Raw genomic sequence first — 27031 nt, 5'->3', positions numbered from 1 at the left:
ACCAAGATCAATGGGACTTACTCTCAGATAAGTCTGTGTAGAAGTACAGATCTAAAGCAAAAAAATATCTATCCTAAGTGGTTGTATTTATCCAGATTAATTTTCTGTGAACATCTAGAAAAGGAACAAATCAGGAAAAGTTTATCTTTTGTCCACAAATTAAATTGCCTATTCTCTCATTAGGAACTACTATCTTGTCTAAAATGCAAGTTCAAAGAGAAAGAGATATAGTATAGTGATTGCCTACTTAAGAAAATCTTTGCCTGGTGACACTAAAGTAGAATTTAAAAACACACATAACTATTTTTGTGAACATACCATGCAAATGGAGCAGAGGAGCTCCATTTTCCTAATTATCTGCTAATTTGCCCAATAATAAGGAGTATGCCATAATACCTGGCTTCACAATTTCTTCCACTGCTAAAATTACTCAGCCATAACAAATCAAAGAATTATTTATGTCCTCTTAGTACATAAATGTTGTGTGAGCCACTAAGTCTCTAGATAAGTCAAAAGTCTGCATCCCTAATATTCAGAATAGTGGAAAACAAACAGAAGGGCCCTGTAGCTATGCACACAATCTGTCTTAGCAAAACGTCTGACAGCTGCAACACTAACAAAATTAACAGTGGATGAATTAGTACCAGACGCTAAACAGTTGCTATGGAAAGAATCATCAATTTCTTTCTTTTTTCCTTAATAACCTAACTATTGGTGGGGAAACCTCATATATTAAGATTCTTTTGTTCTAACACAGTACAACACAACACATTTCTACTGATCTAAATAGAATGGATTTTATTAAATGAAACAGTTCAAATTTAGTGCATATGTGTCATCCACATGAAACATGCAACGGAGATGGTTATTCTTACTTTTGACAGAGCTGGCTGAAAAGAACTTTGGGAGAAAGAGGTCCCTTTGCAGTCTCTTTCATGCTGTGAAGGAACAGGAACATAGCTGAAGTCAGTGACCCAGGGCTTGAAAGGTTCACTACCAAAGGGTCCTTTGGGATCAAAATAAACATCAGGATTTAATACACAGTGCTTGCTCTCAGCTGATAAATGCATACTAAATAGTTGGTGGAATTTCTAATTAAAATTTAGGAGGCTGGGGAAAATCTAAGTTTCTAAGAGCTTCAGGTTCATGAGCAAAGAAAATAATGTGTAGATTTCTATATTCAAAAGAGCCTGGAAGTTTGCTTGAACACAGTCTATTTGGTGATAGTTTTCAAAAAGTGAGCAAAAAAAAGAGAGGTAAGCCTTGCCGTACCTTACAATGTAACAACGTATGGGGAATTTATAGGATGGTACTGACTGGACACTGAAAATGATAATGATCACATTCCTTCCCCATCTAGTTCCTACCTCCTGCCCAGTATTCTGACCATATGAATACTGGGCAGGAGGTATTTTTGAATCTGACCATACTTCACTTTATAGACATACGGTTGAATCCAGAGTTCCTGTGGGAAGAATTCTGCTCCCTGGGCATTTCTGCTAGAGGAAGAAGATGGGAGGCATTTTTGTTGATTCCTTTATCTCCTTGTGCCCCCTTAAAAAACTGTTTTGTAGGGTTTTGGAGGTCCCTTAAGAATATAGAGGGTTCCCCAAATCCTCTGGAACAGTGTAACAGGTGATACAGGGGGATGCAGGAAGGAATCTGTAAAATTGGCTCCTCCCCCTGCTTTCCACCAGCGGGAGCCTCTACTGGATCTTGTATGAGTGGAAGGAGCCCTTTGGCTCATGGAAGGGACACCTTGGATCTAACCTTATTTTTCTACAAAACCACTGCTCAGAGTATGGTTGCAAAACAGAAGCATGACATAAGCCCCATTTCTGAAGGAGAAATTAATGTCCTTGTTGTTTTTCTTCAAGTACAATTTCAGTCTGCATATCCAAAATGTGTGACAATACTTACCAGTTGAGATGCTGGACTCTGTCCAATTTTTAGCTTTGTCCCCTTTTCTTTCATTTCACACATTAATTCATTTAACATGTGTGTCTGGGCCAAATTCTAAAGGGAAAAAGGCAAAGACTATAGATGATACTGTAGAAGGCATAATCTTCTTTAACGTTAGCAGCATGACAACAATCCAGAGCACTCCTTATGTTCAGCAAGACTTCTAAAACGCAGCTGCCTGGGCTACATCACAAATTGCTTTTGAAACTCCTTGAAATTTCAGAGACCCCAAAAGCAGGGAGCTGCCATTTGTTAAAAAGTAAAATTCTAACTAGGCTTACAGAGACATGCCCTGAATTGAGAGAAAGGCTACTTTGACACCAGCTCTTTAGTGCATAATGATAGTTTGTTCACTTACTTTTTTACAAATTAGCCATACTAGGGGTGGTTCCAAGCAGAGGGCTCCTATCAGCCAAAATTATTATTATTATTTATTTATCATATTTATACCCCGCTCCTCAGCCAAAAAATGCTCTCGGAGAGGCTTACACTTAGCAAAAAAGACAGTCCCTGCCCTCAGGCTTACAGTCTAATAAAAGGTATCTTTTTAAAGATTTTTTTCTGGTAAAAAGAGATGGAAGAAGCAATTGGAAACCACAGGAGGGTTACAAGACAATGTTGTCTGGACCTCCACACCCCCAGTAAGTTTCTGTGAACGAGGCAGTGCAATTGCATACTAAAGCCTTGTCTAGAAGCACCATCTGACATCACATAATTGTCCTTCAGTCCCACCCACCCCAATTCTGTTCCTTTTTGGAACTCATTTTTCTGACTTTTTTTGGGGGGCGGGGGGAACCACCAGTAGAGCAACTGGCGGGTGTAGATAACTTTAGTGCTATAGTTGCATTACAGCCAGTGTCTGCCCCTTGCACTTCCTTGTTTTACTGATACACAATAGTTTTTATATTTTCTTTGTTACACACACTCCTTAACCCTGGGAGACAGGCAGTGGGGGTGGAGGGATGGACTGTGCTAAGCCAGAAAAACATTTCACTGTGTTTTGTAAAGTTCTGGGTGCCTCAGTTCAAGGGAAAGGAATCCCCCTCTCCCTTTTTCCTAAACCTTCTCTAACTTGGTAGTAGCACAAAATTTCGAAAACAGCAAGAGGTTATGCACTACATTTCCTCTTCTCAGACTTGGAAAGCACTGATTTCAATGTTCTGAAGTTCCACACAAGCCAGAGAAGGCCTGGGAGAAGGGAATACTCTTCATTTACACTGTGGCTCCTTGAGCTTTGCAAACCAGTGAGACATTTGCAAACCTCTTCAGCTCAGTGCAACAAGAAAACCTTTCTCTGCCCACTACCACACACACACACACACACACACACACAGAGAGAGAGAGAGAGAGAGAGAGAGAGAGAGAGAGAGAGAGAGAACACTAAAGGAGTATAAAACACATTCATGGATTCCATTACTTGCATTGTAGCGCAAGGAAGTGTACAGGTGGGGAGAATTAAATTTTCCTCCTCCTCTCCTTTCCATCAGAATTGCCCCATCAAATGACATTCATCTCCAATTCCCACCCACCCCCCATCACCATATGGATGGTTATTGCACAATATTAAGTGCAGTGTGGAACCACCATTTTAACTCAATTTATACCTGGGAGTGGAACTTAGCAACATTAAGGAATACCATCGTGGAAGCAGCTGAAGCGTACTGTTTTTGTTTCACTTTTACAGATTAAAATGGGATCATTAACATCAACTGTGTAGTGCATTTGTGTGTACATTGTACACTTAATTTATTACCAACTCTACTGCCCAATAAAAATGAATTCAAAATAGAAAAGTAAACATAAGTAACCATTCCAAAATTACTAACATGTTTATTCCTGGCATTAATTTGTGAACTTCATGGTAAATTATCCAATATGCTGGTGTTTCATGTTTAAAATACAACTTTGAATGGTGGCTTTCATAGAAACCTACGATGACTTAGTAAGAGGACTGCAGGATGGCACCCAGTTTCTATACGCATAACATATGAGGATGCTTTGTTAATTTCAGCTGAAATTACTTCCTCATAAAAATACTTTGAATCAACAACTGAAAGACTGTGTCATGAAAATATTATCTTCAAACAAGCCCCAGAAATAAGAATAAGGGCCTGGATTTACTGTAAAATACTAGATAAAACTTGAAAACATGAGCCAGTATCAGCTGAAAACTCAGAAACCAGGATGGAGCTCTCTATGTTGCAGAAGGAAAGAATTGTGCATAGCCCTGCAGAAATTTTATCCACTTCTTTCAAAACTTGGGACAAGAATTAGTGCAAATACTAGTCTTATTTCTGTAGGTTGTATCTAATGTTAGTCCTATGTTATGTATCTAATGTTAGTCCTATGTTAGTCCTATGTTATAATGTTATGTACTATGAATAGTACATAAGTTAAACTAACATTGGATATAATCCTTTGTTTTTTCATAGCTCTCTTTCAGGGCAGGTAGAGACACCTTTAGCCTTACCTGCAAGACAGCATTAAAGAAGCATGTGTTTCCTAAATTATTAATGCCTTTAACTGGAACAGATGCCCAACTGGAACCGATGCCTTTTTCCTTTAATATGTCACTTGCTTCATTGTTTTCTTCATGTAGCCTTATAATTTTTGATGATGAACCTTTTATAGGGGGAAAGAAATATTAGCAATATCAATAGTTGATATTGTGGTTCAAAAGTTAATCCGTGTATTCTTGACATAGGAAGATTTGCTAGTCAATGTCTGAAAATGTACTGTATTTTCATATTAGCTGTTTGCAAACTCATAGAGAAGCATGGGACATGCTTTTCTATGAGTTTGCAAACAGCTAATATGAAAATAAAATACATTTTCAGACACTGACTAGCAAATCTTCCTATGTCAAGAATACACAGATGTAGTCATCACATATTGTGGTGCATACATCATATTCATACTCGTACTTTATGTGGAAACAATGGCTAGGATCCAAAGAACTTCTAGTTCATGGGAGCTTTAGACTTCTTTAACAGGAAATTTAAAATGCCCTTTCAAAAGCAATCTGAGATATAGTACGGCTTCAGCCGTGCCACAACATTTCAGATGGGCTAGCAGGAGCACCTTAAATGAACCCAGTCTATAGCTCTTTAGTCCCCATCTATAATGATATAGGAACACTATTCAGGTTGTCTGCTATGGCATAATTGTACTTTTCTCTTTACCTCAAAATAGACACACATTTTCAAGTTCTATCTGCTTTGATGAGGGTTACAGCACTTCTAGATGTTAGCAGGGGTAGAAAAATCCAAAAGTTGTAATATGAGCTTGGCTGTACCATACAGGCCAATTTCTGTCTTGAGATGATTCAGGTTCTTCGGTAAAGCGCACAGATCATGTACTGTGTATATGACTCCTATTTTCAAGATGTGCATAGCAACTGGCCCAAAGGTCGCATATATAGATATATCTATGGCCACTGATACAAAGGGCAAAAACAACCCACATTTTGTTACTACTACTAAAGGTATTTAAGACAGAAAAACTATTATTCAGCAAGGGGTGCTCCAACTAAATTATTACAACTTCATAGGTTAAAAAAAAAAAAAAGAACTATTTTCTACATGCCAATTTTCCATCATGAAAATTGAAACCACTGTGCAGTATCCTCCCAGAGTGCAGGACACGGAATAACGGGCTCAAGTTAAAGGAAGCCAGATTCCAGCTGGACATCAGGAAAAACTTCCTGACTCTTAGAGCAGTGCGACGGTGGAATCAGTTACCTAGGGAGGTTGTGGGCTCTCCCACACTAGAGGCCTTCAAGAGGCAGCTGGACAACCATCTGTCAGGGATGCTTTAGGGTGGATTCCTGCATTGAGCAGGGGGTTGGACTCGATGGCCTTGTAGGCCCCTTCCAACTCTGCTATTCTATGATTCTATGAACTAGCAGGACATAACCGCAGCGCAACAGGAAGCTAGCAGTTCAAGAAGCAATTAGAAACACTACTGTATTTCTTCAATTGTAAGACGCCATCGATTGTAAGACACACACTAATTTCAGTACCACCAACAGAAAAAAAGCTTTGATTCTAAGATATAATAAACGCACCCGCGATTCTAAGACGCACGCTGTTTTTAGAGATGTTTATATGGGGGGAAAAGTGCGTCTTAGAATCAAAGCAATACTGTAGTTTCAGAACGGAGCACATCAGCAGAGCTCACTGAAGGAGCTCCACGGACCTGTCTTCTTCTGAAATGAATGTTTACATTCATTTCTGGGGATGCTTTAGGAAGTTCCTGTTGCACTAGTAGTCATCCCATGGGTGCAACAGGAATGAGCAGAGGTGCACCCTACTGTTTTCTAAAGCGATCAGACACCTGTTTTGTGCTGCTTCAACAATTCAATGATAGAAAACACAACCCGTTTTCAACAGCCTTAAATATGTGAACCCTTGTATTTGTTATCTGTAAGGAAGAGCTTTACTTTCTGAAATAAACTGGAATATTCTGGGTTGGTCTGAGTTATGTGCACTTAGTCCCCATGGAAACCAATGGGGCAAGTTAGTAATGACGTAAGCCCCAGTAATTTCAAAGGAAACTAAATTCAATTAAAAGCCTGGATCCAACCTTCTGTATTTTTCTTAACACATACAAGATACTTGTGTTTCTTCTAGATGTTATCTTTGTGTCTCATCTTTTTCCCCTCCCTGCCCCCAACTGACTACTATGCTAAATAATATGGGCAATATAGCCTGAAGGGCCTTTTATGGAAGTTTTAAACTTCATAATATATTTCAGTTTCTAGAAAATCAAATTTATAAAGATAATATTCCAATGATGGCGGCAATGAGAATCATGCAGCACAGTCATTTAAGCATATCTACCAGAAGTAAGTCCTATTAAATTCAATTAGACTTACTCCAGGTAGGTGTGTATAGTATTGCATCCATACCTTCCTGCCAACCAAGTGAGCAAGAGTTCAAATTAGTTTGTAGCACATCTTCAATAGCTTGAATAGGTATTATGTTGTCTCCTATGACATATTTGTACTTCTCTCTGCCCACTGCACACAGTGTGCTCTTGGGCAGTGGATCTGTTAATCTGGAGCTAGATGCATAAGAGATTGTTATTTGCTTTAAACCTTAAAAACCAAATATATTTAATAAACTGTAATATAATGCGCTACCAGTACAGTGTCCTTGTATTTTCTTATTTGCCTTATTGCTTAAATAGATACGGGGCAGTGAAGTTAGACAGCCATTAACTTGTAGCCTAGAGGTAATGAGAAGACTTGAGATACACTATTTAGCCTAGATTTCTACTAGCAACTTTCATATTGTCATGGTTGCTGTACTAAATATGAACATTACTGACATCTACAGCATTTCAAGTATTGATTAACAATGCATGTCAATGTGAACAAGTTATGGACTTAATGGATGCCAAGAGCTGCAGTGCTGCAATCTACATTTTGACATATGAATTCATATATTTGTCCTAATGAGTTACATACTGAGGACTCATTAAGTGTTCTTGAGAAATAACTAAACAGACCTATTTACATTAATGGAACGCTCATGCCGAAAGATTTCTCTACACATTATCCTTAGATACTTGCATCCTCTCTTGAAAAATGGGGAGAAGGAGGGGGAGTGTGGGAGAACTATAATTAAATTTTGATAGATAGAAAGAAAATAAATACAATTTAGAATACCTATTATAGCTGACATCAGACTGTTGGCATAATTTGCCTTCCAGTCAAGACACATTTCTTGAAATTTTGCCTGGATTTGCAATTCAATTTTTGAACCCACCCCCATTCCTTCATGTTCATAACGATACAGTTCATACAGAACACTCCTAGACCACTAATGTGAGCCAGTGAAAACCAAACAAGACATGCCAAGAGACTCAGCAGCTGCTTCATCTGTTACATTTTTCCGCATAGTGAGCTAGACTCCGAGTATGTAAATGTATATACCACACAAGTAACATGCATCAACTGCTGCTTCATGGCTACCATTCTTTTCAATGGGATTCTCAAAAGAGCACAACAGTAGGGCTGTCCCAAGACATTTTGTTGATTGGGGCGAAGGATTGCCCCCCCCACACACACACACACATTTCCCTTTCATACAGCAGCCGACAGAATTGGCAATCGAATCTTACTTCAGCACTGATTTAGGGACTGCATACCCTACCACCTGAGGGAAGCAGGCTAGCTTAGAGGGTGTAGGGTAGGCCATATGGCACACACAGCTCCGCCTGCCCGCAGCATCAACTGTGCGAGGTAGATGCCTCAATCTGCCTAATGATAGGGCTGCCCTCTTGATGGAAATAAAGGATGCAGTCCAAGATCAGCATCCTGAAGCATGCGTTTTCCAAAAGTTGTGCCTATAAAAATCCCATTCAGAATGTAAGTTTGAAACATCTCCAGCAGCATAAGACTTAAAGCAGACGTGGGCAGAAGGTAGGTTGCCAGATGCTTTGGACTTCAACTCCTACAAGCCTGTTAGCATAGCCAATGGTCAGGAATGCTGGAAGCTGATGTTCAAAACATCCTTTCTGCCCAGGATACCCAGATAGAATACCCAGAGCATTAAGCTGGCAATGAGGAAAGAGAGAGATGCTTTCAACATTTTTAATTAATTACAGTTGTATTTCAGGAACTCAAGGTGGCACACATGGGTTGGGTTTCTGTGAGATACGGTTAGGCTGAAAGATAAAGTAGCCCAATGTTACCCAATGAGCATCATGGCCTGGGAAGGATTTGACCCTGGGTCATGCCAGTCTAAGCCCAACATCTATCCACTATCCCACACCGATTCTCATCTTTAAAAAGTGAATTAAAGTACAGGGCATTTTCAAATACACACACACGTAAACATATTGGTTACGTTTTTTAAAAGCCAAAATTGTGTACATAATTTGCATACTGGCCTAGCACAGTTGTTGCATTTATCCATCGGCATTCAACAACATCTGGGACAACATCTTAAAGTAAACAATGCTCACAAGGCCATCTGGACAAAACTGCAGGCAAAAATTAGAGCAGAAGCATATGGAAAAGCAGATTTTTCTCTCCCCTTCAGCAGTGCAGGATGACAAATGTCAAACCTAGATCTGTCCACGCTTCACTGTGCTATGCTTTGCAGCACCACCTGGCTCTCCTTGCACAGCCACCAAATATGGACAGCCCTGCCACAGAGGACCATATCTGCAGGGCAAACTCAATAAAAGCATTTCATTTCATGGTTAAATGACAGCTTCACACAAGTAGCAAGGTTCTGTTTACTGAATCTCAAATGTGAATCATCAGGGGGCGGGGGAGGAGAACAAAACAAAACCCACAAAAAAACACAACAACAATGAGCAGGACAGCTTTGTTGCTAGACCTGAATGCTCATATAATTAAAAAAAATGCAGGAAACCATAACTATGCATCTTATTACGAGATTGGGATATTAAGAAAAACAAATCTTACCAGTTCTTAAATTCCAATCTACTACCCAGGCTGCAATGCTAAGCATGCTTTTCCTGGGAGTAAGCAAGATTTACTTCCTTCTAAACATGCATCTAATTGCATTGTTAGTTAACTGAAATGTGTGTAAGTCAGCTAAATAAAGCTACAATCCTATGCATACTGGGAGTAAACCACATTGAACTCAATAGGACTTAATTAGAATAAACATTCATTGGTCAGCCTTTTAGTTCACCTGCCTTGAAAAATGAAATCTATGTTCTTTTGCTTAGCTGGTCTCCACATAAAACGTTTTGCTATTAATTAACATGAGAAATATTTACATGTTCATAAGTAATTAGGCATCTGGTGAACTCCTAATGCTGGATGGTTCAACATTCTCTGTTTTCTTCCTTGACCCATTTTATATATTTATTTAAAATTCACAGTGGGTTATATCCATTGCAATATTCACACAAGGGTGCTTGTGCACAGGGAATTCTACAGCCCCTCCTCCACACTGCAGTCCCTAGTGCACCCCACAAAAGTCCAGAGACCCCCAGAATAAAACGCAAGAGGGGAGACTGTAATGGGGGAATTGGGGAAAATTGCACAGAGAGAATGTACTTCAGAGTAAGACTCATTGACTGGGTTCACACAACACGATAACCCACACTCAAGGATTGAGTATGTTGTTGTTGAATGGTGGGGGAGGGGCACCATTTCTATCTCAGGCAGTGAAGTATCTTGGGCTGGCACTGCTACATCTAGTCCTGACAATACCCCCATCTTCATCCTCCAAGTTTAGGTGACCTATATGTAGTATTGCTTATTTCTTCAATTAAGAAACATGCATAGAAGGAAATATTTAACTGAAATAGTTCTTAAGGGAGTCAACCTATCTGAAGGAATGCTTCCTCCTATATATTCTCCTCCATGCATCAAGATCTACCAAAGAGGCTCTTTTTAAGAGTGCCTACACAACTGAGGTACAGCAGGATGCCTAGTTAGTGGTGGTGCCCTGGTTATATAATTCCTTGCCCAAAGAGGTTCATTTGGTTTTCAGGAGGCAACACCACACCACCAACACCACTTTATCATTGAGAACCTTTATATTCTAATTTAAGCCAAAGAGTTGTTTTTAATTCTTGTCTGTTATCTTTTTGTCTTTATTTGTTGTTGTTTTAAACAGTATTGTTATGTTGCAATATTTATAGATTTTAGCCACCATCCACAAGAGAATTAGCTGTGCTTAAGCCCATTGATTTCAGTGGCTTAAAGTATGCATTGCTCCCTACTGGAGTATGGCTTTTATTAGTTATTCTGGTGTTTTTTAATTTTGTACTTTATTGTAAGCTGCTCAGAGAGCTTTTCACTAGAGTGATGTAATTTTGAAAAAGAATAAGACTGGAGATGGTTCTGTCAAAAAATAGTCCAGTACCCCAATTTTCAACAGTAACCAATGACTCCCTTTTGTCTAAGAATACAGGTATATAGAGCCTCCATTTTGCTATCATAGGAATAGCAGTTCACAGACTTATTTTCCAAATACTTGTCTAATAATCCCTTTTTACCAATTTGTTTTATATTGTCCTTGACGAACTTAAAATTATGACCACAGTAAAAGAAAAATAAAGTGGAGTATTTGACAATATAATACAGTGTTCTGCTTTTGCAAAACACAATGTGGCCAAGTCTCAGTGCGGGAATTTGCAAGTCTTATGTTTCTGGATCAGTTAAGGAAAGTTTTTTAAAAGTGGGTTAGTGAATACGATACAGTTGCATATGAGTACACATTGTGCATTACAGACAAAGCCTTTGAGAAAAGAGTTCCTAATACCATCAAAGTTATCTAAGATGTTCTTTTTAAAAAATGTCAGATGTTCCTTTATATATCAAATCCAATAGTTTTACTATCCAACTGTCTATGTATGGAGGAGTCATTCTTTTCTGAAGCCACCTAAGGTACTGTCCATCACCATATCATACATTAGTGAACTCCACAGTTTAACTGTGTGTTGTAAGATGATATACGTTTGTCTATTCTAAATGTTCTGCCTATCAATTTAATTAAGGGCCTATTCACGTGCTATCAGTTTGAGACTTTCCCTGGAATGTAGTCATCACACATTTTAGTCTCTTCACCACGAGGAAAAAGTTAACAAATGAGCTGGTTATACTATGTCTTTTTTAAAAAAATACAGAACTACAAAGAACCAAATGTACAGTATAGCATACAACTACTACTGGAAAATAACTGACAAACCCCCCATAGAGCTTATATACACACATACAATATATCTACAAGCATAACTAAAACTAGTTTGCAAAAATGTTACAGGAGTGTTCAATATATTAGTAAACCACCCAGTGTTTGGAATTTACATAATTTTACATAAACTCTCCCACAACCAAAAACTGGTTTTCCTTCTCCCATTCGGTGAAAGAAAAGATGCAGAGAAAATCAGCCATGTGGGCTGTTTCCAGTGATCAAACACACCCTCATTTCTAATTACCTTCTTTCCTAGAAAACAGACACTCAAAGCAGTAGCAACTCAGCATGGTTCTTGTGTACATGTTCATTAGGTTCATGTGAAACTCACAAGTGTGCCATCATGACAATAATGCACCTGCTTTCCTGGCAAATATAATTTAATGGCCTGCTAGCCTTTTCCACAAAACTGCCGGGTGGTTATTCCTTACAAAGCACTTGCTTTATTCTTCCTATTGTGCCAGACATGACCTGTTAACCAAACAGACTACTTTTAAAAAGGAAAAAAAAGCAGGGAGAGAGGGAGAAAGAGCACACACACTGCTGGGCAGGGTAAATCACAAGATCAGATGTGAAATCCACACAGCTGCAAGCATTCTTTTGGGAACCACACACTTGGGCTCATCTCAATCGCTTAATGTAATTCCCTAAGTCAGCCATGTAGAAGTAACATAATTTGCACATTTTTGCAGCTAGAAGTTGAATTTGTATGAACTGCTGAGTGAAAATGCAGGGATCCTGCTACCATGCTAGTCCTTCACATCTATTCCAATGACACACATTTTTGCTTCTGTTTATCTCCCAATATATTCTTTAGTAAATCTGTGCTACTTTCCCATATATTTGCCTTTTCTTCAAAAGCATTCTCAATCAAACTGAAACCGGGCAAACATGCCATGCCCCACATCACATATTCTTGTTGAGCATCTGGTATTTTAGAAAGTCTTGCATGTAACAATCTTGTGCAAATGGCAAGCCATTTTCCAGCAAACACACCATTTTAAAGAAGACCTTTTTTTAAAAGGTACCAATGTCTCATGTATACCAAAGATAGTCATTTTTCATCTAAGGGTGGGGGAGAGCTATTCACAAAAGATAAGCTGAATGAATATAAATGAATAACAAAAGGCTGATGAATCCATATGGAATTGTTGTTTTCACTGTAGCATTCTGTCTGCTGGTATCCCAATATCTCCTGTGTTAAACCCCATGTTAAATTATGTGCAAACCAACTCCAGTTGATTAAAGAAATCAACTGGAGTTTGTCATGGTTTCAACAGAAAGAAGTATCCTTTGGTTATAATTCAAAGGATCTGTTTGCATATACACATGGCAACAATAAGTCTATATCTATATCTAAAAAACTGTTGATTGGCTGAAAATGGTGTCTCTGATCAATTGGGCATCTTGGGATTGTTGCTGTGCTGTTATTGTTTTAATTAAACTGCAGATAGCACATGCACCTTATAGGAGGCAATCTCTCTTCTCTCACACACAGGAGGAACTGCCTCTTCTCAGATGAATCCTACTAAGATATATAACATGCATCATCTATAAAGAAAACTTTTACTAAAAACCTATTGTTAGTCATATGCAAATTTATTCAACTGTAATCTGTCAGTTAAAATGCATACAATTGCTAGACTAAAGGCTGATCTACACCAAGCAGGATATTCCACTATGAAAGCAGTATGAAAGCGGTATATAAAAGGCAGGAGCCACACTACTGCTTTATATCGGTATTGAAGTGCACTGACAACTGTTGGGGCCCGCTGACACATACCATATATGGCTTTCATACTACTTTCATAGTGTTATATCCTGCTTGGTGTAGATGTGTCATCGCTAAGATACACGCTAAACCAGTTAGGCCGCTAACCCCTTTGAATGAAGTGGTTAGTGAGCGAGTTTAAACTGTGGTTATTAGGTACTTACAAATAAATTGATGAGGACAAGGGAAAACCCTAAAGGGCCTTCTGGGCCCCTGGACCTCATACCTCTGACATATTTAAATAGGGCTATATCAACTTCAGATCCATATTCTTTTTCAAATAACTTACTTGATTCATTCCTGGTAACATGTCTTTGGAGGAAGTCAACTATCTGCGCCAAAGCCTTCTTATTACAATGCGTTGATAGCTCTTCATTACATTCATAACACCTAGAATAAGAATTTAAATACTGTAACAACTGCTCTCAATATAATAAGTAAATTCTTATGACACTCTCCAAGGACCAGAGGATTGCTTTCTCAATAAAAATTATTTGTAGTATTCACATAATCAAATTTTATATTCCAACCAGTTATTAGTCTGACCTATGGAAAGCGTCATGAGCGATATAACAAATATCTTGCTTGTATCTTCTTTTCAATGACTAAACTATATATGCAGGATGGTAGAACTCCAGGAAGAATTACTTCTATAATGCTGTTTTGTATCTTTAATTCATAGCTAAATAACCAAAAATAAACCTGTAGAAAATTTAATTACATACATGTGTATACTACTAAACTTACAAGTGAATATTTTCACTCACAAACACACACAACTCTTCTCCCCCGCCCCCCCCACCCCCCGCAAAAAAACAAAACATATTAACTTACCATACGATCCATGTGCTGAGGTTGATTACAATGCAATGAGGTTCTGCCCGTGCAGTTTGGAAATGCTTTAGGGAATGCTGACCTTCTGAGTTTTGACTGCAGCCCTAGGATTCATTAATAAATGTTAAAATATAGCTATCAAAATGATTCTGTTCCTCAGTAAACTCAGCTAAAGTGTTTTCTTCTACAAAAGAGTACTTTTGCATATTTCCTTTAAAAAGCACTTCAAGAGACTTTAGTGTGAAGATTGCCCATTTACATTTTTCTTGTCTGAAGGTGAAGATCCTGCTCACCCTCATCACACACAGAGGACTATAAAAGCTGCTATAGCCCTCTCTCCCGCAGAACCATCTCCATGCCAGGTAAGCAGCAGCATCACAACCAGGCCAATCAGTCAAAGGGAAGACTCTTCAGAAACACCCAGGAACATCCAGCAGCTTATTCTTCGCCAGGTTTCCAGAGATTGCTCCATCTGGCTTTTCCCCAGAATAGCAAGACCAAAAATCCATGGTGAAGAAAAAGCTGCCGGAGGTTCTAAAATGTTACTGTCCAGATCCCACAAATCAATTACATTCCAAACATTGACCCTGTTCAGATGACACACTAAGCCAAGGTAGTTAAGCATTTTGAGCTAAACATTATGGCTTAGCATGTTGTGTGAGCCATGACCCCGTTCAGATGACACCATTAACCACGCCGTTAACCCTTTTGTGGTTAGTGTGGTTAGGGCGGCATCGTTAACAGTGTCATCTGACACGTATTTTCCCTAACTATGTGATGCCACTAACCACAATGTGGTCAGCCTCATTAACCATGTTGTGCAACATGGTTAGAGGCACTAACCATGGCTAAAAGTGTTGTCTGACATGTGTCTTTGGTTAAGGGCTAAATTTTATTTATTTATTTATTTATTACATTTCTATACCGCTCAATAGCAGGAGCTCTCTGGGCGGTTCACAAAAATTAAAACCATTCAAAATATAAAACAACAGTATAAAACCATAATATAAAATACAATATAAAAGCTCAACCAGATAAAAACAGCAGCAATGCAAAATTACAAATTTAAAACACCAAGATAAAATTTATGTATAGACTGTTAAAATGCTGGGAGAATAAAAAGGCCTTCACCTGGCGTCTAAAGGCATATAATATAGGTGCCAAGCGAAGCTCCTTAGGGAGCTCATTCCACAGCCAGGTGCCACAGCAGAGAAGGCCCTCCTCCTGGTAGCCACCTGCCTCACTTTCTTTGAGACATAGAGCTTCCAGTACAGAGCAGCCTAACTAGGTGGGGCCACTCTAGCTGGCGGGCTCTATCACTGTTCTGGACTGCCATTTGACTGATAAACACGTTGCAGCCATTTCGTGCTTTCGCTTTAGTTTTTTGGAGCGATATTTGATCTTCATAGCAGAACGTGATTACTGTGTAACTTCTTAAATCCCCACTGGCAATTTCCCAATACAAAGCAGCCATTTCTCCTACCTCGTTGAAGCGCCATTACACCCCTCAGGTTTTGATTACTGCAGCAGCACTGCTTGATGACATGGCTCACATGTGCATTTCGGAAGGCTTCCGCCTCCCCTGTGATGACTGTAGAGGTATAGCAGGCTTTGAAATTTACTACCCTTTCAAAATGGTGGATGGAATCACTTACTAAACAGGCCGATGCATGTAAGTAATTGCTGTTTACATTGCTGCCTGCACTAAAATGGCGGGTGCAACTGCCTAGGCTCCTAGCGCTAGAGCTGCTGGGATATGGACCGGATTATTTGGAGGACTCAGGTGCTCAACTAACCAGCTTGTGGTTAGCATGTGCTTAAGGAATCCTTCACCACAAAAGGGTTAAATGTGTCATCTGCTAGCATTCTGCATGTGGTTAGCTAACATGGTTAAGCTAACCACAAAGCTCTGGGTGTCATCTGAACAGGGCCAATGTGTATTGTGTTAACCATTCCTAACCATGGTGGCTACATAACCAAAGTTTAAACACACTCACTAACCATTTGCTGCAAAAGGCTTAGCGGCCTAACCATGGCTTAGTGTGGTGTCTGAACTGGCCCACTGGTACATTAGCAGAGCTCCATAAAGTCAATGAGACGCAAGCCAGTCAATGAGACGCAAGCCATAGTTATCAGAGCAATATAATAATTGAGTTCTGTATATTAACAAATGTATTTACCTGTGTACCACATTTGAGGCACAGCCATATGTCAGAAGGCATTACTGGCTCGCCATCATGTAGTCTTCTTTCCTTTAAGCACTCTGAGCATATTGACCAGACATTTTGAGCTACTGCCCTCTTCACATGATGCACATCTACTGCCTGGCTTACATGCTGGCATGTCAGACCTACAGAAGTTTTAAAAGGACTAAAATGATTAAGACGGACATTGTATTGTGGGAGTGGACATTTAATAAAATCTTTTTGAACCTTAGGAATAAGAAGCAAAAACCACAGGACTATGAGACTGCAATTCAAGGTTTCCCAGAAACTTAACATCTGTGCACCCCATCCCCTTCAGAACATCAGCAGTGATAATGTCCACAGATGGAATTGTAGCTGTTGTATAAGCCAACAATCTTTCTGCATTGTGCTTCCATCTTTACAAATAAGAAAATCCATCCTCTCCAAACCTATTTTGCCCTTTCTTCCTTTCCCCCTCCTTTTTTTTAAATGTATTGTCACTGCCATTCAAAATTCTCTTATTTCAGTCCAGTGTAGAGAGATGCAATTCTACAAGCATGTAGAATAACCCCCTGAAATAAGAGCACTCTAAGGATAAATTCATTTCATAAATCATCAGGCCATAAATGTTTGACTGCAAGCATATCTGCTGTTGAAATCTTCCAAACAAACTAGCAACATCCAATTCCTTATTGGATAACTGAAACCATATGGACAATGCTTTCCTTTCCTTGACAGCCAAGGGAGGAAGCTCTTTGTGTCCATCCGTTGATGGAAAAGTATCCACCAGCAGAACAGATTCCCCCTCCCCCCTGCAGCCCCTGGTGCTCCTCCAAATCTGCTCCAAGGAACAGATTTTGGGATTGTGTGCAGCAAAAGAAGAAGACAGAGAAGATCTGTCGTATGGGCAGGATTCCACTCACACAATCTGGGTATAGCCCTAAGAGCTGAATCAATCCATCCCTAAGCATGGTAGTGTCTTAATATTACCTCCCTGTCTGTGGTGAGGCAACTGCATGCAGGCACCACCTTGATGAGGCTTCTTGCAACCCATATTAATAAAGTTTACTGGAGTGGAGGTGTGCATGCACTTTCCTGGTGCATGGTAGTAGTAACTCCACATAACCTGTTCACCAGAGTCAGGAACCAACAGCTGCAGCAAGTAAAAGTCACTACCACATACCTACATTGGTTCTGACCATGACATGGCTTTTTTTACCTGCAATGTCATCTGAAGAGTCTTCATCCTGATGCTGATTTAACTTTTTGTGTCTCTTGGTTTTGTCAGGGATAACCCGTGCTGGATCTTTTACCCGCATCTGTTATTTGCTGAAAAAGGAAAGAGCAGTGAGATAGGTATTGGTAATACACAAAGGCTTGGCTACCATAAGCAATTCTTATGATTCTGCTTTGTGTTGACATGCAAATGATGAAATGAGCCCAACCCTCAGTTCAAATAAAGTGCCTGGAAAGTTCCCTAGCAGCAATTCTTCCCACTGCCTTGCTGACAGTGACTCCCAAATACTTTTTTTAAGCCACATCTATGTTGCACTAAGCATCATGCTGTGCAATGAGAGTTAATCCTGCCAGAAACACTAGGAAGGGGGTACATCAAAATATAACAATTTTAATATAACACTGGCAACATAATGCAGACTCCAACTAAACAACTCCAGGCCTTTTGTTGGAAAATGAATGCCTGATGGCAAAATGCCTTACAACTAGCCATCTGGTAGATACTTCTTTTTCAGGCAAATAGTAAGGCATTCTCCCCCAATATTTGTCCATTATTTATATTTTACATTTCATTCCATCCTTCTTCTAAGGAGCTCACAGTGGTACAAATAGTTTTCTCCCATCCATTTCATTCAAACAGCCCTGAGAGAGAGAGAGGGCTGAGTGAAAGTGACTAGCCCAAAGTCCTTCAGTGAGTTTCATGACCAAGTGGGGACCTGAATCCAGATATCCCAGCACATCAAATTGTTAAGGTGGCCAAAAATGCTCTCTCCACTATGACACAATGGCTCTTGTCACTACCTCCGCTACCAGACGCAGTACACCTATGTATACCAGTTGCTAGGAAACATGGGTAAGAAGGTGCAGTTGCACCCAAGTCTTGCTTGTGCGTTTCCCGTAGGCAGCTGGTTGGCCACTGTGTGAACAAAATGCTGGACTAGATGGATCCTTAGTCTGATTCAGCACAGCTCTTCTTATGTTCTTATTAAAAACAATTTTAATGAAAGAAAATATTTAATCTGTTTTATACAATCATGAATGTCTGATTAATACTTAGCTCAATGGCTATGGTAGGAGAAAGCTAAATTGCAGTATCATACTGCCCTTATACAAATCTGTGGTGCGACCACAGAGTACTGTGTACAGTTCTGGTCACCCCACCTAAAAAAGGATATTATAGAGCTGGCAAAAGTGCAGAAAAGGGAAACTAAAATGATTCACAGGCTGGAGCATCTCTCCTATGAGGGAAGGCTACATCAACTGGGATTGTTTAGCTTGGAAAAAAGGAGGCTAAGGGGAAACATGATAGAGGTGTACAAAAGTATGCATGGTGTAGAGAATGTGGACACTCTCTCAAAATACTAGCATCCAGTGCCATCCCATGAAGCTGATTGGTGGGAGATCCAGGACTGATAAAAGGAAGTACTTCTTCACACCGCGCATAGTTAAATTATGGAACTCACTACCCCAAGATGTATTGATGGACACCAATTTGAATGGCTTTAAAATAGGGTTGGATAAATTTCTGGAGTTAAAGGCTATTGATGGCTATTAGCCCTGATGGTTGTGTGCTATCTCCAGTATTCGAGGCAGTAAGCCTGTGTGCACCAGTTGCTGGGGAACATGGGGGTGGGGGTGCTGTTGCACCATGTCCTGCCTTGTTGTTCCCTGGCCAATGGGTGGTTGGCCATTGTGTGAATGGAGTGCTGGACTAGATGGACCCTTGGTCTGATCCAGCATGGCACTTATTATGTTCTTATGTAGGTTACAAAGCATAAACAGGTTCCAAAGCCTCTTCCTTCCATTTCTAAGAACGACATATTTATAAATGTGTTGCTTTTTCATAGGAGCTGCATGCAGATGCATTTCGTAACTACCTGTGGCATTTTGGCTGTCCAGAGCTAGATCAACTGTCATCCAATTACTGGCAAAGACCACATTCATCATGACTAGCAACTGGACAATGTCATCAATCAGCAGATCAGATGTTTCAGCGTGGTGACAGCTCTGAAAGCCTTACAAGCATACAAGCACTTAATGCCTCCTAGAGCAGTAAAAGAACCAGAACTACAGACTGGTAGTGGCAGCAACATTGCTTTCACTCCCAACTGCCATTTAAAGTTCTCAATGTGTCATAACCATGATATCTTATACTAGAGGCATGTCCCACACACAACTGGCACATCATGTGAAACCTTATTGGGAGGTTTAGAAAAGGTGGTGCTGGTGGAATGGCTGTTCCTCTCCATGGAAATTATCCTGTAAGGTTCTGCAGAAATCTATCAGTGATACCAAAATAAAGGCAAAAATGAACAGGGTCAGAGCACCCAGGGTAGCCACTGGTTCTTCTTGGACAAGAAGAAGTGTAGACAGACCTCCTGTTCCAGTTAAGCACTGCCCAAACAACAGAGTCTAACCTTTGGTGTGTTCCTGTATCCTTCTGCCTTGACTTCTGGCTTTCCTTGTCTTCGATCCCCTGCTGCAACTCCAGACTCATCCCAAACTACCGCCTACCTACGACTGTAGACTCTGAATCCAAGTCCAAGTGATTTTATGTACAAAAAAACTAAACAAACAAGAGCTTGCCAATGTTGTCACAGTGGGGAACAGGGAGGTTCAGTTTCTCTACAAAGAAGGGGCATATTGAAATAGGCCTTTAACCGTTTAGCAATGTTCAACTGGACAAGCTCAGCTGGACATGATGGTGGCAGCAGTGCAATGAAGTAAGCTTTCAAATGGGCTCAAAAGCAGTGTTCAGTCAGATTACTACTCTTCCTCTGCTTACTCTTGAGCCATTGTCTGGTCTGCCTCATCACTTATAGTTCCCCAGCATACCATTAAGAGGCCATGGCTGTGCCCATGGGAATAGATGTCCAGGAACAACTGTGTCAACTGGCCAATTCAGTTCCCTATTCCAATCATCAACTAGGGCTTGGGCAGACATTGTCCAAATCAGCTAAAGCAGCCTCCCCCAGCCTGGTGTCCTCCAGATGTTTTGGACTTCATCTCCCATCAGCCCCAGACAGCATGGCCGATGGTCAGGAATGCTTGGAGTTGTGGTACAAAATAACAGGAGGGCACCAGGTTTAAGAAGTCTGAACTAAAGAATGCCTTCAGACCCACTGGAAACCATCTGAGACATACCATCTTAGTAATCTACAGACAGACACACATGCAGAGGCTGTAAGATTCCAAAATCCAAACCTTCACCAAGTAGTAATCCATCCTTGACAAAGGACAACAAACCAAATCCCTGTTCAGAATGAATGACCAAATTCCCAAGTATGACCTATAATAGGCATTGGACCAGATGCAAATTGGCGTAGGCCCTTTGCAGGTATGAACAGCTGAATTGCATCTCTTAAAGCAATCTCAGCATACAAGTGGAAGTCACCCAAGACAATATAGGCAGTGGGGGAGGGAGGGCAGATAAATTGAAAGAATCATTAGTCTATCTATTGGCCCAACAGAAGGCATGTGCATTTGATATGAATGGCACAGGTGGGTACAAGAGATAGGGCCCTTTTGGTGGTGGCATCAATTGCGCAGAAAGTATACAATATTTGGCCCAAAGAAGCTTCTTTAAAAAAAACTGATGCTACAGAATACATTTCCAGATGTTTCTATCCAAAGTAGGAAAGTCAAAGAAATTTGCAGTAAGTTCAGATTTCTATGAATCTGACCTGCAGATTCCACAGCTATTTCCAGGTCAAATTGATTCTATAGACTCATAAACCCATTTTTTAAAAAAAACTTAGGGGGGGGGGGGGCAGATTTGTGCAAATTCGCACTTATGCAAGAGTGTATTAACACTAATGGGAGCAGGCAGAATGAGATTCTTGTACATCCCTAAAAAAATCCCAAATGAGTGGACGACAAAATGAAAGATGCCTGACAGTCCACAAAACACAGACAGAATGGATTTAACAAAGCAAAAACTTCCCTCAGCCCCAGAACAATAACATACATTTCAAAAGAACATCAATGTACATCTATACTTGAAGCTATATAAATGAAACAGTTCGGATTACATAATACATCCCTCCATTTCACACTTGCTTGATTTTAATGTGACAGATAAGAGACGAAGGCTTTGTCAGACACCCAGGTCAAAATTCAAGTCACTTTTGTTAGCTTTCCTATGGTGTGCGCTGAAGCTACCATACACCCACATAACCATGTACAGAATTCTGCACCAGTGCACACAGTCCACCTTCTCCAAACCTGTTTGGTCATGTGAACTGGGTGTAATCACCATGTAAAAGCCGCATTATAAAAAAACAAACTGGATCGTTACTCTGCTGCAAGTTGCTAATGTCATTTATAGGTTTTGCTACTGTTCAGCTTATTTCATAACAAAAGCAGTCAATAACCCTCCACAGAATTAAAAGTTATGCTAAAAAGAGAAAATATTTGCTGGCCATATTTTATGGTCCAATTTATAGGTTGCTTTTACAGTCAGAATATCCACAGAGTGGATGTGCAGCTTTGGTATAGCTAAAGGAAGAGGAAACATACGGTAGTTGACAAGGCAGTAGAATGTCAGGCTGATGGAATGACTAGCACTTTCCCCCAGAAATCCAGTGACTAACTGCCGAGAGTGTAATATTATTTCACTTTTTCTCTACATAGCAGGGCTGTCCCAGTTTGTTCTTCATGACACATGTCAATCTCAGACCAAGGACAACTTGCTCTGCTCTGGACACTACCAGCAAAACCCAAGAGACAGATGGTGTGCTGCTGCACTACTTAAGGGGAAACAAATCTACAGAATACCAGTTTTGCAATATTTCCTGAAGAAATCTGACAAAATCTTTACAAGTCAAGTACATTATAGATAACACTTCTCGAATGAACAACACAGTAGACTACTTGTGAACTGCAACACTGACTCCATTTTGAAGTCAGAAAGAGAGATCTTTAAGAAGCTAAATTACAGTAACCAGCATCAATATTCTAAAGCGTCAGCTCAATATAGCACACACCAATAACATTGCACAAAAGTAATTGTTATTTCATAAGAGGTGTATGGGAGTTGGATGGTCCATGTTAATACTTCAGTTATTAACAAGATAAAAATGAATGTGTTCTGAAAATCCTGAACCAAATCTACAATATTTGATTGAATGAAATATAGGTATTAGGATAGCTAAATCGAATGTTAATGGTCAGTGGCAGTATACTTCTAAGTATAAGATGCTGGAAATAAATAATAGGGACTGCTCATCAATATGCAAGTGTTGATGGGCATCTGGCTAGCAGTTGCTACAAACAGAATGCTGAACTAGATGGGCCTTGGTTTGATTCTGCAAGTCAGTTCTTTTAATCTTTTAATCTTATAGTCATCAAATTATTGGAGGACAAAGAAACTACAAAAGCAAGTCAAAGAAATGCTCCATTAAAATAATGGGTTAAATCCAACGGTGTCCTTCCCCTGGCAGAATGGACACAACAGGTGTAATGAATTTCCCCTCCCCCCTGCAGCCGCCCCCCACCTGCTCTGAGTGTTGCAGGATTCCCAAAGCAGATCTGTAAGAATGCAGAAGGATGTAAAGGAAAGGAAGATAAGGGCAACTCCTATTGCATGAGTCGAAGTTCACTGGATTTATCCCAATGTTTTCTCTCTTGCAGTGGCAAGTACTAAATGTTTACCATGTACACTGCTATATAAATAAATAAATAATAATAAATGTTTAGAGAAAATGATTTGTTATGCCGAACACCTGAAACATCTTTATTTACTAGAAGAAATGCATAAATACATGATATCCTATTAGGAATGTTCCATTCATCATCAAGCATTCAAATCCACTCAGAAATTGTATGCATTACAACTAAGGAGAAGGTCCCCAAAATACAATAAACTAACAACTGCAACCATTTTACTACAAACAGCAGCTGTTAAAAGTAAAATTGAAATAAGCTGGATTTCAAAACAATTTCCAATAATTTATTTTGATTCAGAAGGAAAGAGATAGCTACACAATCTCTTATCTATAAATATAATTTATCCTATACTCTTCACTCTCCAACACCAAACTATGTAGCAAAGGGCAAAGCACATATGACACAAAGATCTACTGATATAACTTGAAGTGACAAGGCAGAAAGTTCAGTTTTGATAACTGCATTTCTGATTATATGCCTCTCCATAGTAGTAACAAAAATACATTTATATCAAGGAAGCAAAGTAAAGCCTAATTGAAATACTGAACACCCAATAGACAAATCTACGAGTGACAAAAGTACTCTGATTAGCTTGAAGTAATGAACCATTTTTCCATACATATATTAAAAATAGCTATTTGTACCATACAGAGACCTACAAAATATAGAATAGGCAACTTTAACAAATCCAACTTTCTCCTCTCATCCCACCTTTTCTAGAAATATTTTTGAACAAAGAACATGACTGGGCTGATGGGAAACACCAAAATCTACATTTGTATACCATTTCAGGCTGATTCAGCCTCACAGATTCATGACCAGGTCCTTTCATCTGTTGATTGGTCACTTTAAATTTCCATCCCTGGGAACTGCTCATCCCTACAGAAATACTTCCGGGGTGTTTGAGATTTTCCTTTCTTTCTAATGAGATGGCAAAGAGTGAAAACAAGACCAGGCCAGGCTTGGAACCCAAGTGGGCCTCATCCCTCCCCACCTCCACCCCCAGCCTTGCCCTTGAGTATTCACAATGAGGAGATGGTCCAGTGCTTGGTTTCTAATCATTCTAGATGCACAATCAAAATCATTTAACATGGATTGCCCTTTTAAACATTTCAGAGTTCTTCTAAGTGGATATACATTTTAGTTATTATTTAACATTGTGTACATGTAACAGGGAAGGATAAAGGGTGGCAAAGACTAGATCCCCCCCCCCTTTTTGGTGTATATTTACATACGGGGTCACAATTCTAAACAGCCTCAGTAACAATAAACTTTAATTTACTGTGGATAGTAAACATAGTTGTCATTACACATACAGTTGAAGACACTGATAATGGATAAGAGGAATTCATTAATACAGTTAAACACATTACTGAGTGAAGTTAGGAATAATGATGCTTTATTCTACAACTTGCATATATTTTCACCAAGAAGAGGTTGTCTTATAAAAGGGTATTTTCTTCTATGTGTTGTATCTTTCAGTCACTAGACAACGAAGCAAGAACCCTCAGTCTAAGGCCAATTTAGGAAATGTGCAAATACTCCCTCAGTGTTAGGATGTCAAGCTAGCAACAGCAGAACTATGAACGGTCCTTCCAAAAGTACTGCAAACCTGGAGAACAGATACAAGTGGAAGGAAGTGATTCACTCTGGCCAAGTTTATAGAATACACTTGAGATGCAAATCATACTTGCTTGGGAGTAATCCCACTGAAATTATAGGATTTACTCCCAAATTCAAAATTACAATTTGTAATTATCAAATTCAAACAGAGGCAAATAGCCCCAATCAAACAAGAATCTATATGTATTTGCAACCTTTAACTAATTTCCCTTCACAAACCTTGGAACTCCAAGTTGCTACTGAAATCTGAATGGTAAATATTGATAATTTACAAATGCTGAGTTGTAAGTGTGCACAATTCAAGATTTATTGGCAAAACATTGTTCTGTGCTATTTACCTTAACAATTTCAAGTCTTTTTCCCTACACACTTCCTCTCTAGCCTAGTAGTTAGCTCTGATTCTGTCAGATAACCAAGAGCTCTATGTAACTTTACACTGTAAAGGCTAAAGCCTGCATAAGCCTGCATCAACAGAAGATCAGCTTACCGATTTTGTTTCTTTTTTTCTAGGACCAATGTAATAACTCTCTAAAACCGTCACTCTTGCTATTGAAAAGGACCGCTCAGAGTGACTGTAGACATATACAGAATACATTTTCTTCCAGCTTGGGTTCTATGCTTTTTACGTCATGCTCTCAGGAACAAGCCATAGCCTGAAACATGTTTACTTGGAGGCTAATCCCAAGATACTCAAGGAATCAAACCCACAGGAGTATGATGTTCTGGTAAGGGGTTGGCAGAAGGGAGATCTCCAGATGTTCTGACCTTCAACTCCCAGAAGCCCCTGCCAGCATATCCAATGGTCAATAATGTTGGGAGTTTAAGTCCAAACCATCTGGATATCTACCCGTAGCTAGTGAAACTGACTTCCTTCCAAGTACACATGTATCGGGCTGGACTGTTAGAAGGACAAGGAAGGAAGAAGTTGACAATCTTGGCCCTGTTTTGCCAATACTTCCAGCCCGAGGACCAAGTAGACGCTGAAAGAGGTAGCACAAATCCCAGAAGTGTCCCAGGGCAGGGCAGGGCAGGACAGGACAACGAACAACTCTCTGCCTAAGCCATACATTCAAAAGGCGGGGCAGAAGGACAGCTCATTCCGTCTTGGAGCCTCCTCTGGCGCCCAGCCCTTAAAAGAGATCCTACACGTTGCGCTCTCCTTAAACGGAAGCTTTTATAAGAAGCTGCGCTTCTCCTGCGGCCATTAACCAGCTTAAACACGGCCCGCAGGGAACCCACCCCCCTTCCCCCAGCCAGGTTCCGTCCTCCCTCAGTAGCGAGTCGCGTAGCCCCAGCTGCGGTTTCCGGCGTCCCCGCAAAAACAAGCAGGCCCTTCCCACGGTGCTCTCCGTCCCCCCCGGCTTGGGCTCAGCCCGGCTTCCTGCCTGTTTTCCCCGTCTCCTCACTCACCGCGCTGGGCGACTGCTTCGCCCTGGGAAGGCAGCAAGCTAGAGCGACGGCAGAAAGAGGAGGAGCAGGAAGCTGCGAAGGAAGCGGAGCTTTTGCCTGGGCCGCTTCCCTTGCCGGCCTGGGCTGTCCCGTCCCGCCCCCGTCTCGTCCCGAGAGCGGGCCGGCCTCCGTGTAAACTCTAGTAGCAGCAGCAGGAGCTGCTGCAACATAGGAAATCGAGAAGCGCAACACATTTGCATCCATGTAAACCCCATTAAAACGATTGAGGGCCAGTGTTTGAGATGCAGCCAAGCCCTCTTGAAAATGCGGGCGGAGTTCGTCCTAGTGGCTCCCCTGGACACGCGCACGCTAACGTTCATTCCCACGTCTTCGCCTCCAGAGAAGGACAACCCGTTCATTCCTCGGTATTTTCGACTCCCTCTCCTCCCGCCCTGCTTTGGAGACCGGCGTGGCTGTTTCCTTTGTGGAGAAGTTTCTGAGTGTGTGAGTTCCCCCGAGCCCCATCTCTTCAGACTGAAGGGGTGCAACCATTGGGGAAAATCCAACGTGAGCCCTCCTTAGAGAAGACTTATTGAAATGAATGGGACTTAAGTTAGTCATGATTTAAGTCCCATTCACTTTAATGGGTCTACTCTAAGTAGGACTCACGTTGG

General features: G+C 40.3%; 1 protein-coding gene across 2 annotated transcripts in view; it reads right to left on the bottom strand.

Moving 5' to 3' along the window:
- The window catches only part of USP45 (ubiquitin specific peptidase 45), a 70688-nt gene extending 44248 nt beyond the window's left edge, over nucleotides 1–26440 (bottom strand). Inside the window, exons 1-8 of one of the 2 annotated variants that reach the window (XM_063124857.1) lie at nucleotides 26379–26440; nucleotides 17662–17771; nucleotides 16437–16606; nucleotides 14257–14360; nucleotides 13712–13812; nucleotides 4433–4584; nucleotides 1921–2016; nucleotides 876–1006 (exon numbers count right to left, since the gene is read on the bottom strand). In XM_063124857.1, coding sequence (XP_062980927.1) covers nucleotides 876–1006; nucleotides 1921–2016; nucleotides 4433–4584; nucleotides 13712–13812; nucleotides 14257–14360; nucleotides 16437–16606; nucleotides 17662–17761 — 854 coding nt within the window. In that variant the 5' untranslated portion in view covers nucleotides 17762–17771; nucleotides 26379–26440. Of the gene's footprint in view, nucleotides 1–875; nucleotides 1007–1920; nucleotides 2017–4432; nucleotides 4585–13711; nucleotides 13813–14256; nucleotides 14361–16436; nucleotides 16607–17661; nucleotides 17772–26378 lie in introns of those variants that run through there. The other variant, XM_063124858.1, reaches the window with a different exon arrangement.
- Between the last annotated feature and the right edge of the window lie 591 nt (nucleotides 26441–27031).

Source organism: Elgaria multicarinata, chromosome 4 (assembly GCF_023053635.1).
Source record: "Elgaria multicarinata webbii isolate HBS135686 ecotype San Diego chromosome 4, rElgMul1.1.pri, whole genome shotgun sequence".
In the NCBI taxonomy this organism is placed as follows: Eukaryota; Metazoa; Chordata; class Lepidosauria; order Squamata; family Anguidae; genus Elgaria; species Elgaria multicarinata.
Note: the sequence above shows the minus strand (reverse complement) of the source record. Positions and strands in the feature narration are given on the sequence as shown.